The following is a 19720-nucleotide window of genomic DNA, read 5'->3' as shown; positions in this document are numbered from 1 at the left end:
GCTAATATTTTCCTATATCATCAAAATGTCATGCCAAAGTGCTACACTCGATCATTTTATTGAAACATAAACGTCTCTACAAAAACGACTCTACCTTCCATGTACCGCGCAGCCAAACAAAACAAACAAACAAGTACTTATAAATCCGAATTAAAAAAAACTTTGATTCCGACAAAAAATTATTATAATTTTAGTCGGCATGTAAAGACAAGTTTAAATGTTAAAGAGATTTAAAGAGATATACACACTGAATAACAATAAATAATAAATTAGTTAAAATAACAATAACAAAATGATATATGAAATGAATTGTATTATAAAATATTGATCTGAGACTCTCTGCGCTTGTGTACCGTATTATAATGTACTTGACTTCAACTATTTTTTTTTATTATTATTATTTTTACCGGGTGATGAAAATAATGTTTTGATCATTGCAGACAAAATGTGTTTGTTTGCGGTTTATTATTAATTAATTAGCCGTATGAAAATTATTATATTCACTTTTTATGACTATTTCACGGGAGATAGTATCAATATCTCTCCACTTGTGTGGCATTTGATTTTTTTCTGAACTGAAAGAAACTTTGTGTGTTTGTACGGAAGCGAGATGGGTTAGCCTCGATTTTTGTTTGTGATATGAAGTCGATAAAAGGAAAGATTATTTTTTAAAAGTATTTTTTTGAGAGCAAATTTATTCTTTCGGTAGCAAAATTATTCTTTTCCAGCAGCAAAATTGATGTTTTTGTCCGCAAATCTAATTTTTTCACCTGTAAATTTAATGTTTTTTATCTGCGAATTTAGTCTTTTTTCTGCAAAACTATTCTTGTCATATGCAAATTTATTAGAGCCTTATCAGTGGATTTATTGTTCTCGCAGCAATATTATTTCAAAAAATCTGCGAAATTTCTTGCAAATTCTTGGGAGCATTTTTATTCTTTTGTCTGCAAATTTTAGTTTCCTGAGGGGCAGATTATTAATTTTTTTTCTTTTATTTTATCCGGTGGCAACGAACGAACGAAATCTTTGTAGAAGGAAGAATTCCCTATGGTTGAACAGATCATTTTTTCGTAGAAAGAAGAATTGTCTAATTTTGCTTATTGCTGAAGAATAATTTAAATTTATAGAACCAAATTATAGACGACAAAAATATAAAAAAAATTACACAGACTAATTCAGCAGCATTTTGCAATAACCATGTTTGAAAGACATTTTTTAAATGTTAGAAACTTTGTTATTACAAAATGGTGTCCAATTATTAGACCATACAAAAAAAAATAACTCCTAAGTTACCGACACCGTTCCGGCTCGCTCCAAGGCAATGGGCAATGGGCCGGATCGCTCGGCGGGTTAAAACGCTTTTTATGTACAATGAAAATTGGTATTCATTTCTTTAAAAGTTGAATTCTGTAGTGACGAACTACACTCCTTTCGTATCATTTCGTAAAAGTGTGAATTTCCTAGGAACGAAGTTACGTTACATTTCGTAAAAGGATGAATTCCCTGTAACATTACATGTAACACTGCAGTTTTTAAACACTTTCAGGGATTCCACGGAGAATTTAAAGTGAAATAGTGGAAAAGTGACCAAAAGTCACGAAAATAGTTTCTAGAAATAGTTGATTTTCTGATCAAAAAGCTAAAGGTTATTCCGCGAGTAAGTTTCTATAAATTAAAAATCGTCAAACCCAACTAGAACTTTGTTGCATCACAGCACTTTTCTAATCATCATGAATGTGATTTTAAGAAAATGGTTGTAAATTCAGAAAAAATCTAGGATTCGGCATGTTGTTGTGTGGAAGACATTGAGAATTTAATGATTGAGGCTTCGGAAACAGAGAGAGCTAGAGAAATCCAATACCTCCATCTTAAATTTCGTGTAACTCAGAAATCGGCAGATAGAATTGACTAAAAAACAGAACTTTAATAGAGGTTGCGTGTGAGGAACTTTACTGTAATTTTTATGGTCAATCAAACAGACTTTCATCGTCCTTCATCAGGATTTCCATAAACTAACTGTTTTAGAGCTCAACATTGTTTTAAACTATTGTTCTTGTGTCTTCCGTTTTCATTTCTTTCATTGAGACTTAATTCATTCCTGACCGTGACCGTGACCGTGACATATCAAGAGCTGGTGCCTGTGCACATAACCAGTAGAGTTTGAACGTTGAACCGCTGATAGTGGGACTTATCCACTTGGATCCCCCTTTTTACTCTCCGGTTCATAGTAAGCGTGCATTGTATATTAAACAAATCACGTTTACCGTGAACAGCGCTGGATCGCTACTCGAGGTATGTTGAAACTTAATCTAACAACAATCACCGTCGCTCGACAAAGTGATCGGACTAACTACACGGCAGTGGGGAGATGAACCGACTACCTGAGCTCTTTCATTGCTCGAAAAATATTGAGGTATAATACAATACAATGTGACACAATATAATGCCACAAGGAGAAATCAATTACCTGATAACGAATTAGTTGTTCGAATCTCACCTGTTATAACTTTACAATTACCTGTCTTATGGAGACTCTCACTAATCTCACCATTGTCCATTCCGTTTGTTCCGTTCAGTCTTTAGATAATATTGTTTCATTAAGTGGCCTAATTCCACATTTCATAATCACTCTTTTGTTCTTCGCGCCCATCGAAACAGAGTCCACCAGGAAGTCATTAGGTCAAGGTACATACGATGGAGATAATATTAAATTAGATGCATATACCTTCATATCTTCCACTGAGTGAACGAAGGTTCAGAAAGCGGTTGACGAGTCAAGAGTTGAAGGATGAAAGCGAAGACTAAGACAACTAACGTAATCCTGTATAGAAAAGCGGGCGAAAGTCGGTTACTGTCAACCGGCGTTCTTTTCGGTCCCAGAGAATTTCTCCTTCTACGAAAGGTAACGCAAAGACGCTTTCGGTCCTAGAGAAATCGGCTCTAGAGATTTCCTTCTTTTAAGAAACATAACGCAAAGGCCCGACCCTAGAGAATTTCTACTTAGTCCTAGCGAACTAGATACCTCAGGAAAGGCAACCCAAAGCAAAAATCTCACACAAGAAACGACACAGGGATTTCAACCAAGTGGTCGACTAAGGCCCGCTAAAACAATCATTAAAAATTTCGAAGCAAAATTCTTCGCTATTTGCCACTTCCAAGGCACACGTGGACTCAACAGAAGATTCACCCTTTTACGTAACACTTCCACTCTTTTGCGTAACTTTCAGTGCATCAGTCTGCACATTCCACTGATCAGGGTCACACAACGAGTCAGCGGTTAGCAAGTTTTTTCAACTTTCGTTGACTTGACAGACGTCGACAACAACTAAAACAAAACAGACTGAAACTCGAAGCGCGCAACATTACGGAAAGAAAAAACTCTAGACAAATCACAAATAATTGCAAACTGTTTGCACTTGCTCACGAATGCACAGCATAAAAAAGACTAAGGCTCCTAATCGTACCGGATTATCCGTGAAGGATCTGATTGACAAAGCTGGCAAAACAGCACATCCAAACTAAAAGCGTAAATGCTTATAAGAAATGACAAAGAAAAATTGTGAGAAACGATGCATTCAAAGAATGGCAATTGGAAAGCATCAACAACTCACACATCAAGTTACATCGCATACGTACCGAAACCGTTACCATATACAAACCGTATCTGCTTCAACTGGAGTCAGAGTTTTCTCCGAACCGTGCTGCACTGGGTCCCGATCGTATCAGTTCAGTATCATATATGTGGTACAAACCGTATTTGCAACATATTGATACCAGAATCAGAGCCTGCGTTCATCATTGAGTTTTACTGTTTCACCTGGATACAGTTCATTTCGATATCCCTCGTGTTAGTTTCCGCATTGGTATTCGGCCCCTATTTCTTGCCATTTCCCTCAAATTCATGAATTCCATTGAACAGCTTGTTGAGCAGAAAATGCTGGTAACCGTCCCGTTTCACCGCCCATGAGCCTACGTCTCCGTCCGTCGTAAATTTCATTCGGGAAACAGCAATCGCTCGCGAAAACAATCGGACACAACCGTAAACAACCGTAAACAACTTTGAAATGACTGAAATGATTGAGACTTAATTCATTCCTGATCTGAAACACGGATAGTTTCCAGTAAAGTTTGTGTGAAAGTTGCAGGTTACCTGTAACTCACCTGACAGGTTTGAAACTTTGATCAGATCCCTACATTATAATAAGCGTGACTTATGTTTGAATGATTCAAGTGATAGTAAAAACTCGTGGTGGGGATCAAGTAGATTGGAATCGACCCAAAGTTTCTGCGTACACCAACTCTAGAAGGAACATTTCTAAGTGCTAATGTACAAGACTAGTTAAATAGGTGATTTAGGAGCGCCGCATTCGAAATTTCACAAATCGATCAAGGTTTCCAACCTGTTTTAAGTGGTTTTGAAAAAAGTGAGTAAATGGACCTAAAATATTTGAAAAAAGTGAGAAATCGAGCAAATAGTTGCTCACTTTTTCACATGTTGAAATTAGTTGGAAAAAGTGAAAAAATTGAGTGCACTTTACGTGTATGTAGTGCACAACCGATTTTACGATCTTTACTTTCTACCAATAAATACTTTAAAAACTCATCCTATTATGCATCGAAACTATGCTTTTCCTGAAGGTACTGATCTTGAGGTAATCTTGAAATCTGAATCTCAACTCAGCTTGAGATTGTGGTAATCTAGAGTTCAGCTAACATATTCCACACACCCACAACGAAATCTTTGTGGAAGGAAGAATTTCCTATGGTTGAACCAATCGTTTTTTCGACACATTTCGTAGAAGGAAGAAACAAATTGTTGCAAAACCAATAATTTTGCAGATTTCGAAACAATAATTTTGTTTATTGCTGAAGAATAATTTTTCCTATAACTAAACAATAATTTACAGCTAAAAAAAAAATTTGCTCCCTAAAGAATAAAATTGCAGATGAAAGTAATAAAATTGTAGAAAAAAAGGAATAAATTTGCTGATAGAAAAAATAATTTTGCTGCTTCAAAAAACTAAATTAGATAGGTAAAAATGTATACATTATTTTTGATTTACTTTTCATTATTTGAATTTTGAAATGTGTAAATTCGGAGTTTCTTTTCTTTTCACTCTTTTATTCGTAACATTCTATTGTTATTTTAAATGTTGGCGTTGGGTGTCACCATATCGTTCAGTTTAATGTTAAATTTTATTTAACTACTTAACCCTGATTTTCGTTATAACAATAAAATGTATCTGTCTTGTCGAAACTGGTGTGAAAACTGATGAAGAGCGTTTGACTAATCAATACAGAAATTGGAGGAAAGATGGAAAGATTTAGGGATCGTAAAAAGTCGGAAAAACTATTCAGACAAACATAAATTGGGTTAGTTCACTACGGCTTATACTATGACAATCTTAATAAATAAATATCTCGTTTCTGATAATAGGAAATTATCCGTTGTATGCCTGAAGTTTACTTAGCATGAGGTCCAGAGGTGTAATTTTTAGGTTTTTACTTAATAAAACTTTATTTAAATGAAAACTTTGGTTCGCCTAGATTCGCAGGCAGTTAATTTTATTTTTCTAGGTATTCGGTGAAACAACAGTAAAGGTAAAGGTTTGACAACTTTACCAAACAAAGAGCGTATCGTGACATAATCTGTAACTTCGTTTGTTTCAACGTTTGGTTCAATATTTGATATAAAATCTTTTACTTCATTAGTTTTATTATACGTTGTGGTATAAAAAAGAACGTCGGATAGAGATCAACGTTTATCTTTTGATGTCATTATCGGTAGCAGATTATTTGAAAAAATTCAAAACCAATTGTTGGAAGTCTAAATCTTTCGATTTTTTTTGTAATCATTTTACATGTGTTGGTTTAAATATTTACAACTTAAAAATTTCGTCAAACTTGTTGCTTGTTGGGTGGGTACCTAAAATGCTGGCTGTGTTGCGTTGCCTTGTTGAATAGACAAAGATAAACGTTGTGTATTATTGGAAGTGATTGGAAGACTCACCATCCCCCTCACCTAGTTCCGATTACTTGATGGCTAAATCTATTTATTTTTCCCCACGTGTTCCAAAACGTTACTGCCACATTCATAAATCTATATTTGACATCAGTACGTCACTTTGCGACCCCTTAATGTACCGAATTACCCTACAGTAACAGTGGATTTTCGAAAAACCAAGAAAAACTTTTCTTGATTTTTTGGGGTTTGGAGCCCATTTTCCCCTTGAGGGGTTTGTAAATTTTCCTTGTTTAATATAAAAATCCTAAGGACGTTGCAACTTGTATTGAGACACCTCAAGCATACACCTTATGGTATACTTATTTTTAGTTATAAGCTAAATGGTCAAGTAAATGGTCGATAGTAACGATTGTAGTTGTTAAAACTGTCCGAAATGGTCAGGAAGTGTGTCATTTGAGTTTTCTCGACAGGACTGCAATCTTTTTTTAAATGTCTGTGTCATAAGAGGGAGCCCACTCCTCCTTGATCCCTAAATGTTCATGAAACCTCCTTAATCTCCTCAAACTCCTCATTTTTGGTTTCACTTTGGTTAAAACAACTAAGGAAAATAACATTTTAATTCTGACTCTGGAACCATCCATATGTCAAACCGTTCCTCGCTTACTTCACCAAAAAAAAGCTCATGAAACCTATATATAATTCACCAAATAAGTGAGAGTGCTTTATATCCCTTTTAAATAACTACAAATTTTGCTGTTTTCATATCCTTACTGATATATTTGTCTTAACTCATCTAGAGTAAATAATTTCGGGAATAAAATATTTGTTATAAATTCGGAAAATATTTTCCAATGAATATTCTCTTAGAAACACCAAAAATCTACTTCACAAATCCTTAATATGACTTTGGAAAGTCAACAAAATTTCGAATTCATCAAATTTAATCCAAAATGTCATATTTTAAAACTCCTGAAATGCTTCTTAAATAATCGAAATATCCTCCTTTATTCCTCAAAAAGGAGGCCGAATTTTGAGTGGGCTCTTTGATAGAACAGTAACACATTGCAATTACTATTTACAAAAATTGTCTAAAACATTCAGTGTCACACGGAAATACCCTGTTCTGCTATATAAAAACCGTCGCTCAAAATTCATTTTTTATTCGAATTACTCATGTTTGGTATCATTTGAAAACTGATGGTCCCACCTTTTGGGCGGGTCAGGTCCCTTGACAATTTTTATATTTTTATCAATTTCATTTTATTTTCCGTCGTTAAACTACCGAAACATCACAAATAACTGATGTAAAACCCTTTGCTTGAGTACAAATTCTTTGGTAAAGTACTTCTTCTGTTCTCTATCTTCTTGTAAATTTGCGGCCAGATTTTTAATCAAAATAAATAGACAAGGACTCGTGCCCTCGCTCCGCTCTGCCCGCAAACTTCCCACTCGTATAAGTTGTTTATTATTCAGTTTCATAGTCTTATTGCTAACGTTAATCAAAAGTAAAAGATGCGAATAAGGAACGATTAGAGGACTCTTTCACTTTGGTACAATATAAAAAAGTTCTTCCCTTACACTTATGTACAAAAAGGAAGCCCCCCGGTACTTACTACATTCACAAAACCTTTAATCATATCATGAATAAAATAGCACGACTCGTGCGAATTACAAACTTCACACTTGTAACATTTCTATTTGATTGTTTGATAACTGACTATCACCGTTATAGAAACCTATCATGCGTCATAGCTGACTTTCACCTGACTATCCCTGACTATAGCCAACTATCACCGTGATAGCTGACTATCCTGCGTCATAGCTAACTATCATTATGAAAGCTGACTATCATGCGTGATAGCTGGATATAACTAACCGACAAAATCAAATTCCATCAAAGTAATCTTTTTCGATTGATTGAATTTCCGAAAGTGGAAAATTCTGTTTTTCGGGAATAACTTCCAGATCCTTAATCCCAAATAGCCCATCTTCGAACTTAACCTCAAGAATTCAATTCTGTGTCAATTAAAAAAATAAAATTAGTAATAGGTTATCGTGTTTACAAGCAAAATATTGAGACAAACAATTCCGTTTTTCTTACCATACAACCTTCGGGACAAACATTATAGGGAATTTTCCGGCATAAGACCTTGACTTACAAGTCAAGGGAATAAATAGCCATCACGCAATCAGAAAATCAGAACTAGCGGAGGGGATGCCAAAACCTTCCAAAATGATCATAAATTGGGTTCTTTGAATTTTTCGATGCTTAACAATCACTTTTTACAATAACAAAAAACAGCATAATGTAAAGCAATAGGCTTCACACACTCACACAAATAAAACTCTTCAGATGATCTGATCAGCGGTTTTTAGATTCACGTCTACGTTTTTATTTTTTCAAATTGAAGATAAGTTTTCCATTCAAGTTGTTTGAGAAGTTTGTGCTACCTCGCTTACTTATAGGCTGTACTACAATGTTACAAAACCAAACCAACAGACGAGCTTCTTAAAAAATAATGGCATTACTGGTTTGAAGAGAGCTAAGCATTCATCAAACAGCACTTAATGTAACCCTATGAGTGCTATTATATCAGAAACGATTTTCTACATTTTCAAATGAAATGAAATTTTATTTCTTCGTGCTAAACATATAGGTTTTTTTTTGTAAAAAAAAGAACGAAGTATTTAGATGAAACAGCCGTTGGTATAGTTTTTTCCGTGAAACAATAATTGAAAAGATTTATCTTCTTTTCACATTTGTTCAGTGTACGTATCATAAAGCAGAACACACCTCTACAATAATTACACAGCAACACCACAAAAGTGCAATATGAATTACACGTAATGGATAATGCATAACTTAGATACTTAGATACATCGTTATCACGAGACTATACTCAACCAGTAATTACATATATGGAACAAGAGAGTAGGAAAAATATTCTAGCGGCAATATAATTCCTGAGCTTACAACTAGAATATGCTTTCAAAACAATTGTCTCGAATAGCCGCTGCTTTGAATTACATTTTATTTGTTTATCATTCATGAAATATATATAATGCAAGAGAACATTTAAATCAAATTGTGCAAATGTGTATTGTGTATGCGCACACACAATACACGGACCATATTCAACGCCTTGCATTCGAACTGGTGATGATATCAAATGAATTAGAACAGTACTGATAAAATCGTGTAATTATTATTCGGAATGTTCTACATCGTCTTGTTGCATATAGTTTATAATTTTCAAGTCAATACACGAATATACGTGATGATTATCACTGAAATAGTCTTCATGCTTCGCTGCAATTAAGTCTCGATTTAAACTGACTGAATTCTGAATTCTTTGCTATAAGATGAGTCTAAAAATTGTCATTAAAACGACCTAAAGACCAAAATTACTTGATATTGCTCAAAATTTTCTCGATTTGACTTTTTATATTTTTGAATTGAACAGTGTCCAATAATCTCTCCTCCACCAAAGTTAAAAAAAAAATTATGGAGCATCAGTCCTCTTCTACCTATCCGAGATTAACAGCTGTCTCCTTAAAACGTTTGTCGTATCAGCAAAACCTTAAAATTTTACAAATTCTTGCCTAAGACGCCTAAGCGAATGTAATTTAACTCATTAACCATCGAAGCTTCATGTTCGGTAGAATAAAAGTATTTTTTTAAAAGAAAAAACGGTTGAAGCATCGCGAAATTTAAAATTCTTTTCTTGTGCGCTCATCTTTTAAATGTTAATTTGCCTTCCATCTATTTAGAAATTATGCTGAACGTCGTAACTGCTGAGTTAATGTTTCAATTCGCTGTTGCAATAGCCTCAAGTACATAAGACATTTGAGCGACAGCATAATAATAATTTCATCAAAAGAATGAAGTCGGTTTGAGTTTTCACTTAAAACATTTTCTGAAGAAACTGATCCCAGACACGATTATGCATTTTGTCATCGAAATCATATAGTATAATCATCTTTTCTCAAAGTGCAAAAGAAAAGTTATTTTTTTTCTTCAAACTATAAAAGCAATCGTGTAATGAAGAATTTCCGAAATGAAACTGTACTTTGTGGATGGCAAAGCGATGTTTGAAATCGGAAACAAATAGACGAATAGGCTTAGATAACTCTATCTTTACTGTGTGTGGAATGTATTAACGCAATTTCGAAGCAAAAGGTCATTTATAAGCAAGTTCGATGATGATGTGTATAATATTGATGAGACACAAAAAACATTAAATACTTTGTGCGGCCAGTTAAGTACCAGGAATCTTGACGACTTTTTCTTTTTTTTTTTCTTTTTTTTAAGTTTTTCCTTCGTTTACCATTTTTATATAATCCAACCGATCGTCATCTTAAACATCAAGTTTCAAGTTTTGTTGTTGCATTACCGGACTGCAGATATTCTTTAAGAACAGGCTGCTTATGAGTTTTTATCTTCCTTAAAATGGGCAACGACAGATAAACAACAGACGATATTTTATACATATTTGATTTGATGATGTGCAATGCACGTTTTTGCTGCACATAATAATCATAAAAATAATGTTATTTGTATAATGGCTATTTGTTGGAACTGAAGAGAAGCATTGTCGACACTTTATTACAAACTTTTCAGGAACGTTTAGTGGTTTTAATAGTCATGTATTGCTAATGAAAGTTTTATTAACTTACGATCGCATGAGTGGGCTAACTAAAACGTTTAAGACTCACTGATCTTTGATTCATCATAGTTAAATAGTATGGTTTATGGCTGGTACTTATGGAGTACACAGTACTTTGTGAAGCCAACACTGCAGTTGATTTGAACACAAATAAAATTGCTTCCAAGAACGATACCGCGTGAGTTAATATGAAATTTTTGGTATCTAGAACTAGGTAATGAAGTCTAATGCAGGGAGCTATAAGTGTTATTTTTACCTTACGATTTTATACGGTCATACTGAAGAGCATCAATTGTGAAAAACGTTCTCTCCTTTCATTAATTTATTTATGGTCTGTGACGGACATCAACTCCTTCTTGCGGATTTTGCATTGGAATTTGAACTGAAAATTGTTTGATTTAAAAAGTCTCAGGAACACTTCTCAGGAATTAAACGCTCGCCTTTTTTTTGTTACGTGGTCTTGGTACACCATAATGGTTTACTGAACTCTACCGAATATTTACCGAATTTGTGTTTCCATTAATTCAATAGATATTCGGTAAATTTAAGTAAATTTTGGTAAGAAAAACTCGGTAAATATATTTACCAATAATAGACCCTGGTTTGAGGTCACTTTCTAAATGATCATAAGGAGTATTGAAAACACACTGCTGACGGCAAACCCTTAACTTTTTGTGTGAATCATATCAATGTATAGTATACCTACAACCTCAATATTTCTTGTTGTTTAAACCTGAATCATTCAGACAGGCTACAACAGCTAGTAACAAGCACTTGAATTAGCAACTTTCGCATAGCTGACCTTTTTGTTTCTGTTGATTGATTGAGCTTTTTGTCTATATTTTGATTCATCAAATAAAAAAAAAATCTGAATCAGACTCTACATCATACACAATTAATTATAGATTAAGGCAGTCATATAGATGAAGTAAGATTGGGGTTTGAAAGATCCTTCAATATTAAAACAGAAATTCGCATTCTGTAGACTTCCGTAGAAACTAGTCAATGAATTCGCGATGACCACCCCGACCTTTTATTCCCCAATATTCTGTAAATGGAATAAGATATGGCGTCTTCTAACAATATGACAACAACCCGTCGAACGTGATTCACCATTCAAGACATGTTTATTTACCTGTCGTCAAAGTGCATAATAAAAACCGAATTCACCAATTTATTGAAACAATAATATTCCTCGAAATAAATAAAAACAAAAAGCAATAAAACACTCTTAACGTTGCCTCTGCTGCCATTTGCTTCGCAACTACATAAAACAGAATTTTAATTTTATTTATATTTTGTTTATAAACAATTTTCTTTTCATTTATTTACAGAAATTCCAACATAGCTCGACAATGTGGAGTTCTCAAAAGGGTCCTACAAGGTTGTGGGACCTCAGATCTTATGTTATTGTTTTTAGTTGTACGGTAAGTTCTACTACATTCACATTTATTAAATAAATATAATATATGACGAGAGAGAAAAAAAACATCATAAAAAGTCAGTTTATACGCACATAAATACTCGAACAATGTCGTTAACAGATTTAATGTTTAATAAAAATGTTGAAAATAAATAAAATCAATATTATGTTGTAGTCATTGCATAATAACTCCTGCTTCGATCCACAAGTGGATTGAAAGAGTGCACAGACTCGCATAATTTTATTTATTGAACCATTGGAACGCACATTTTCTTAGTTATTCGAATTATTCTCTTCTTCATCATAATCACATTATTTATGGTATGCAAGGTTTGTTGGTAGCTCGATTTAGCTACTATAACTTATTCGTATCGTAGGGTGATTCATTGAGTTGTTGTCAGTATATATCATTGTTACAATGTATATCGCTATTCAGATGGCCTGCAATGGTGTTCGCTGGCTTATTCAGTGAAATGTACAAATGACGAATGTTGATATAAAATAGAAATTTTCATAAGAAATATTGAAACGATAATTCATAATGATTTGTGAGTTGAATTCGAAAGAAAATTTCAGCTTTTCCGCAACCCGTTGGTTATTAGATTGAAGATCGTTGGACATTAGTTTTTTTTTTTAAGATACATTTTGTATTAGTTTCCTTTTTATCGGGCATTTACTCCTTTCAAAAAAGGTTTCGGTTCTCGGTTCGGGATTTGGAAGATAATTGAAATTAAAATCGGTTAAAATTCAGTCATTTGGGATACGGTTTTTAAATCAATTGCAAAATCGGTCTTGTTTGTCCATGCTGATTAAGAGAATTGACATCATTACCTTCTGGAATAATAAATTGAAATAGTTCGATGAGTTGCTATTCAGCATCTAACCAGAATTATAAGGAAATTCTGCCTACATTGCGTACGTTCTATCAAACAAACCGAGTTTCGAGTCTCTTCTGAAAATTTTGTACCAAATTTACCTAGTTAGTAAATGATATATTGAACTTAATACATTGTACAATTATATCAATCAATCGACACCCAGATAAAGCAAACGAAAAGCTGAAAGTTCTGATTTTTTACACACTCTATACACTTCCGATAATAGGCACCCTGTACATGAATGATTGAATGTGCATACTGATTCAATTTGCTGATGTTCTCCTTCAGGTCCATTCCACCAATACAATATTCATATTGCAACAAATAAATTGTAAATTGTCTTTGCCAGTTGATTTAAATCATAGAAATTGAAAAAGGCGTGTGCATTTTCTGTTCAAATGAATTAAAATAATTATTAATTACCGCCTTGGTGAACATATACCAATCGGTTTTGAACAATAATTTGATTAACGGTTTTTCTCTTTGAACGGCAGAAAATTAATAATTTAACGCTCAATCGAGCGCTCAATAGCTTCGTTTCAATTTTTCGTTTCGTTTCTTTGATTCTTTTTTTATATTTAAATAATTTTTTTTGGATTCTTATCTCTCGTTCGCTCCGTAATGTTAACGAAATGATCGGGTGGTTTCCATTTTCGCGGCAAATCCGAGATAATTTAAACACAAGTATGAAAGCGTTGAGCTTGATCAATGGTAATAAATTTATTTGTTAGATAAAAAGAAAAAGATCGCTCCGCCGAAGTAAAGGATTAATATTGTGCGCGGATAAATGTCTAAAAGGTATTTAGAGGTTAGTTAGAAAATTAGATAGAAATACAATTTAAAAAAAAAATTCTTTACTTCTAGCTCCAGTGCAAATTATTTATGTTTTCAATTAAAAAATGTTTAATTTTTGCGTCGAATCAAAAATTATTTGCAATTTCTATAATTTTTGAGTCACAAGCCATGGGAGACATTCAAAAGTATCAATCGAAAGAAATTATCGATAATCGTAGTCATTGTCCATAATTTGATAATTATCGATACTAATCAAAACATCGAAATTCGATAAGTCCATTGTACGAAAATGACAACTTTGGTCACTATTTCAGTATTTTTATTGATTTATCGAATTATCGATTATTATTTTTTTAAATGATTATCGCCCATTCCTACTCAATCTGGGGTTTCTTTCTAGTTCCGACTTCTGGGTGGGTCAGGTCCCTTGAAAGTAAGATATGTAAGACAAAGTCCATATAGAACTCATACCAAAGAATCTGATACCATCACATCGAGTGCCATAAATTTCTGTTACTCACTTGCACTATTACACATTTTGTATTTACTTTTCCTTCAAGGCTCGAAAACAAAATTTTGTATGAAGAGCCAGTCACTTATTTCAAAGTTGCCGACTATACGTTAAAGGATAAGTCTAGGAAATCCTCCAGTCGTGGACCCTAGTGAATTGTATCGGACATGCTATTTAACATTTTTCGTTCATAGGAAGTCGTTAGACCATAATCTTTAGGCAAAGGATTCAAATCCTGTTACAGATGGCTATGTCGCGACACACCATAAAACATCATGAATGCGATTGGAAAAACACGAAACAGAACACTGAGTTTTCCGCGGTTTAAAGCGGTTTACTATCGCAATGTTTACATGCGATGAAAGGCGCTTTAACCTGACCTTAACTAATGTACTGTCTTCAATCTTGCCAAATATTTTTCGACAAAGCTCAGTAAGAACAGTTTAAATATTGAGCTAAACAAGAATTAATCCAATAGGAAAATTTGCATACTGCTTTATTAGAACTAAACGACATTTTCTTATAATCAATGTTCACCATGTGTTGTATGTGTGTAGAATTTACTCGTATTATTTTTCAAATAAAACTCCCGTTAATTTGCCATTAAGTAAGTAAAATAAATTTGTAATCTTTTTTTTTACTTGTAACGATTTATTACAATGTGAAAATAAGAATTTCACAAAATAAAATGAATGAAAAACACTGAAAAACCTGATTGTTCATCATTACACTGGATTCATCATACTACAATATACACATTACACACAATGTTGATGAATTGTTTAAAATTCTAGATATTAATTTGCAAAAATTCGCTAAAATATTAGCAGTTGAAAATGAAAAACGAATTAGTAGCTGAGAAATTTCTATTTGTTCGTGATTGTAACAAATGATTGCGTTTTTTTCGCGCGCTCATTCGCCAAATGTTCATATATGCCCAACACATATAATCATAATGTTTTTAATGAGTTAATTAATTTAAATTTAAGCAAATTATGATGTCTGTCGTTTTGTAATGAAATCTGTACAATATACGGATTATACGGATCGTATTTAACATTGTAAAAGAAATCTTAATGAAGAATCTATGTTTTATTGGATTGAGAGAAAAGAAATTATTAGTCAACTCGAATTGTGGGCCCCATTTCATTCATGAATGTAGAGACACGACATGTCATATTAGCGAATTATAAGAAAAATGAAAAATGTTTTAGTAACCAACCCCAACTTTTAATGAAAAATCTTATTCGTAACAGAGCTAATTGAATGAATTTTCATAATTCGCTAATGTGTCGCATTTCTGCCTTTAACTATTCATATATTTTAACCAATTACTGAAATTTGGTATCTCGCATCCATGAATCTCGCAGGAGAAATTATTCGGGGGCGTCATACTATTTATGATACGAGTGACATGAAAATTGTTGGTTCACTTTATCTGCCTTATACGCCCACTTAATTCACATAATACCGATGAGTTGAACTTTATTTTCTATTGTTCATCTATTAATCTGTTTATAATTGAAAATTAGAGCGCACTTACATGGTGAATTGTTGTTTGGTTTATTAGCTTACGGTTCATTGGTCTTTCGTTTCCTACCGTGTTACATTTCGTCTTTTATGGACTCGCATTCTCGTAGAAATGTAGACAACATTAAATGAATTATTTTAATTCAAAGTAAATGTACATCAGGCCATATGAGAACGTGATTGTTGCTATGTTATTGGCGTCATCATCATCATCATCATCTTCCATATGCATTGTAATTAAAGCTTAAAAATCTGTGAGCACTCCCCTAAAATTTCTGTTTAATTGAAATTATTGTTCGTCAAGAATTAGTGTGTTATGTCACTACGACATATATTACGTAAAAATAAAGATCTTTTAGAGAAAACCAGTGAATTTTGCAGACTTTGTTATGAGATAGGTATACTCCATGTAATATCCGCGGTTTGTTACGAGTTTGTCAAACATTATCACCGTTTACTAAGTCTGCATATTTCGTCATTGAGTAACAAAAAAAATATTTTTTTTAAGGTGTCATTCGCTCTAAAGGGGGTATGAAAGGCTTTGGCCTGTCTAGGCAAAAAAAATATTTCCTTATAATTCGCTAATAGTGATAAAAAGTGATGATTTTTAGCGAAATATACGGAATGGATATATATTGGCGTAGCTCAGAGAATGCATATTGTTACATACTTTCCTCTATAAAATGGTTCTACCATATCTTATTAACCAAGCGGTATAGCAAAACCATACGCTTCTCAACTTTTTTTCCGAAATTTTCACAGTGCATTTTGATGGATTCCACTAGACATTTGAAATTTTTCTCGTGTGTAGTTTGTGACGTATTGAGACATTACCGAATCTAGACAACCTACTTAGTGATCCAAATATAAGATTAAAGCCCCACACCACCCCCAATATCTCGTACAAACCTGCAAACATAAGCGAAAAGGGAAAATAATTTGCTACCTTATAGCAATAAGTTTAAACGAGATGTTTAAATTAACGACCACTTTTCGTTCCATTTAATACGTCGTCACCTACAATCCATAAATCTTCATTTACATCCCATCTCCGTGATAACATTTCCAATGAATTTTCATCCAAATTCGATGATACCATACGCTTCATGTACGCTACTCATACTTAGTGTGAAATATCATAAAAGAAATGTTTTTATTATTTCTTAAATAATTGCTTATCGAGATGTGCTATGTTACCGTACCGAGATATGATTAAGAAGACAGACTATAATGTAGTATCATTGATTACAGTACTTATTGCGGTTTATATAATTAAATGTACGGTGGAAATTAATGAAATCATCTTCAAGATGTACAATTTATTCTTTTTATTTATTAATCAGTTGTGTGATCAGTATTCTATTTATTTTCTGCCGTTCCGTTCATAATATACGTTTGGTGTGTATATAGTATAGTAGAATAATGACAGGGGTATAATAATTCAACATTTTAACATCGCTTTCGAGATTATGAACAATTCAAAATTCTCGAACTTACAATTGCGAATCATTGTGTGTGCTTGTGGTTTTTTTTTGTTAGTTTAATTTGGTCAGCCTGTTCAGACTAATTACATGAAAATTACGTGTAATACACAATAAACTTTACTGCATCTTCACTAAGTCGAATTTCAAATAATAAGGAACTGGGTTAGGTATTCTAGTTTATTGTAGCAATTTTGTGGTTGATATACGTTTAACAGTTAAAAATATCTTTAAATATCCAAATACTTGAAATCTGGTTCACCGACTAGTATGTATATGGAATCTATTTCAGATAAATTTATAGATTTAGAAGACAGATAAGTGGATCGCGCGGAGAAGATGGCCAATCGGAATAATAGTAGTGAGTGATTTCCTTTCTTGCGTCCGCGAATTTTGTGTAGCAGTTCCAGTTATATTCAACGATTCTTTGGAAGGTTCTAGTGCAGTTTTCTCTTGTCTTGAAAATAATCTTTAAATAGCCGATGCTCAGTTACATAAATAATTAAAATCAGGGACGCACTCAAGTCTAACACACTACTAAAAATGTTGAATTCTCTTGCTCCCAAAATTTTAAGACTAGACACTGTAAAGAATTTAAATTTTTCCCGCTTTTGTAATGTAAAATGGTTTGTTTGTAGCTTTTCTACTCTTAATCGAGCGCATGTGACAGTGACAGTCGTATTAAATAGATCAGTGTCAAATAACGCGGTTTCTTCTCTCAAAATAGTGTCAAATGAGTTGTCAATTTCACAAAGCTAACTTCAAACAATGACAGCTCCATATAAATTTATGTAACATTGTGGTTAGCTTTGTGAAAATGACAGCTCATTTAACATCTCAAACGACAATGATCTATTAATAGACTTTAACATAGCGCTGCTCCGTTAAATGAACATCGAAAATGTTCTTATCCTCATAAAATTAGAGCAAGCTCTATGGTTCTCTATCTAGGTATTTCGATAGATGACTTGTTTTTGTTGTATGAGTTAACACATAAACAATCTTAAAAATCAGTTCTTATCCCGAAAGTCTCCAAATTTGACGTTTATTAATTCAGTGTTAATGCTAGGAGCACTTCTATGGATTTACCGTTTTAAAGACTGAAAAATGTCAAAATTATTGGAATACTAAAATTTCTTAGTTTTGTTGGTTTTAGTATATCAGTCACTGTTGCTATAAAATAAGCAAAGGCGAACTATTGCAGATAATGTGAACACAAAGACACTTAGAATTATTCAAAAATTCAAAATGAAGTCGTCTGAGCGTCTGTTAGTTTTGTTATGAATTTAGCAATTAAATTGAGCAATCATAGAGAATGTAACTGCTTTAAGTTGGAAAGAAAGATATGCCCGCCACAGTCTAATATAGCTAATTGATTGGTTGACATAGGACCAAAATGATTTCAGATTACTATACTAAACCCAACTAAACGGGCTCTAGATCTGTGTGCAAAATCTTCAGTCTGACTATTACGAGACAAATATCAATGTGAATTTGATGTGTGGCGTATAAAATGGTATAGCAGTGATAATGATTCCACCCAAAAAATGCAAAACCAGCATCGTTCCAAGTTCAATTTTTACAAACTATAAATCCATAAGCAAGTACATAAAACGAAATCTCATTCAACTTTTATTGGTCCAAGCCCTTTTTAAGTATAAACAAACAACAAACGCTACACAAGTGGATCACGTACGTGCGTCTCAAGACAGACGCTACACGATGAACACAGAAAAAAAATTATTTAAGTGAAAAAAAAAATCATTGAAGCTTAATTGTAATTTATATGATGAGTGATTTCATTATACACAACTTATATCTTGTTGATATTATATATTTTGTAGCTTTGCATTTCATAAAAATAATAAAAATAATAGATTCGAAGTGATGTGCAGAGCACGTAGAATGAACAACAGGCACGCGATAAATTGGCTCGTCACGATAACGGCGATTTTTGTTTATTAGAGCTTTTGAATTTTTAGACTTTATGAACACACAACTCAATGAATCTGGTGTAGTCAGCGGTCATTAAATACGTTTTGAGTTCTTCGTTTTTTTTTTCGTCAATTTTTTTGTTGTTGTTATGATTTGCTGGACACGCCGAAAGATGATCTCTCCCATCCATTTAGTCAGTTATGTATGTATTATATGTTAACTCAGAGTCAATTAGCGTTCAATTAAAAGTTTGGTCTGACTACGTAAGCATTAAATAAATTAATGGAACCATTGCAATTAGGAATAGAGAAAAATTCCAAACATTTACGATCGAGACATTTTTGTTCGAAAAGCCAAAGGAACGCAAACGTAAATCCAATTTATCAAATGAATTGAATTTACAACGACAATATTGTAATGGCACATGCCTGCAATACAAATTTCGTATCATTAAAAATGTGAATTCTTGCCACCGATTGAGACTTAAATTACAGAACTTAATATTTGCCATTGAAAATATTTTGCATTTTGCATC

The 19720-nt window shown here is 33.1% G+C and overlaps 1 protein-coding gene across 3 annotated transcripts in view; it reads left to right on the top strand.

Annotated features, from left to right (window-relative positions):
* Positions 1–19720, top strand: part of LOC119067132 — a 51073-nt gene that overhangs the window by 16075 nt on the left and 15278 nt on the right. For 2 of the 3 annotated variants that reach the window (XM_037169918.1, XM_037169917.1), the window contains one exon: positions 11967–12059. In XM_037169918.1, the coding sequence (XP_037025813.1) occupies positions 11967–12059 (93 nt within the window). Of the gene's footprint in view, positions 1–11966; positions 12060–17047; positions 17168–19720 lie in introns of those variants that run through there. The other variant, XM_037169919.1, reaches the window with a different exon arrangement.

This window comes from Bradysia coprophila (genome assembly GCF_014529535.1).
Source record: "Bradysia coprophila strain Holo2 chromosome X unlocalized genomic scaffold, BU_Bcop_v1 contig_12, whole genome shotgun sequence".
NCBI lineage: Eukaryota > Metazoa > Arthropoda > Insecta > Diptera > Sciaridae > Bradysia > Bradysia coprophila.
The sequence above is the reverse complement of the archived record's forward strand: the minus strand, read 5'-3'. Positions and strand labels throughout refer to the sequence as shown.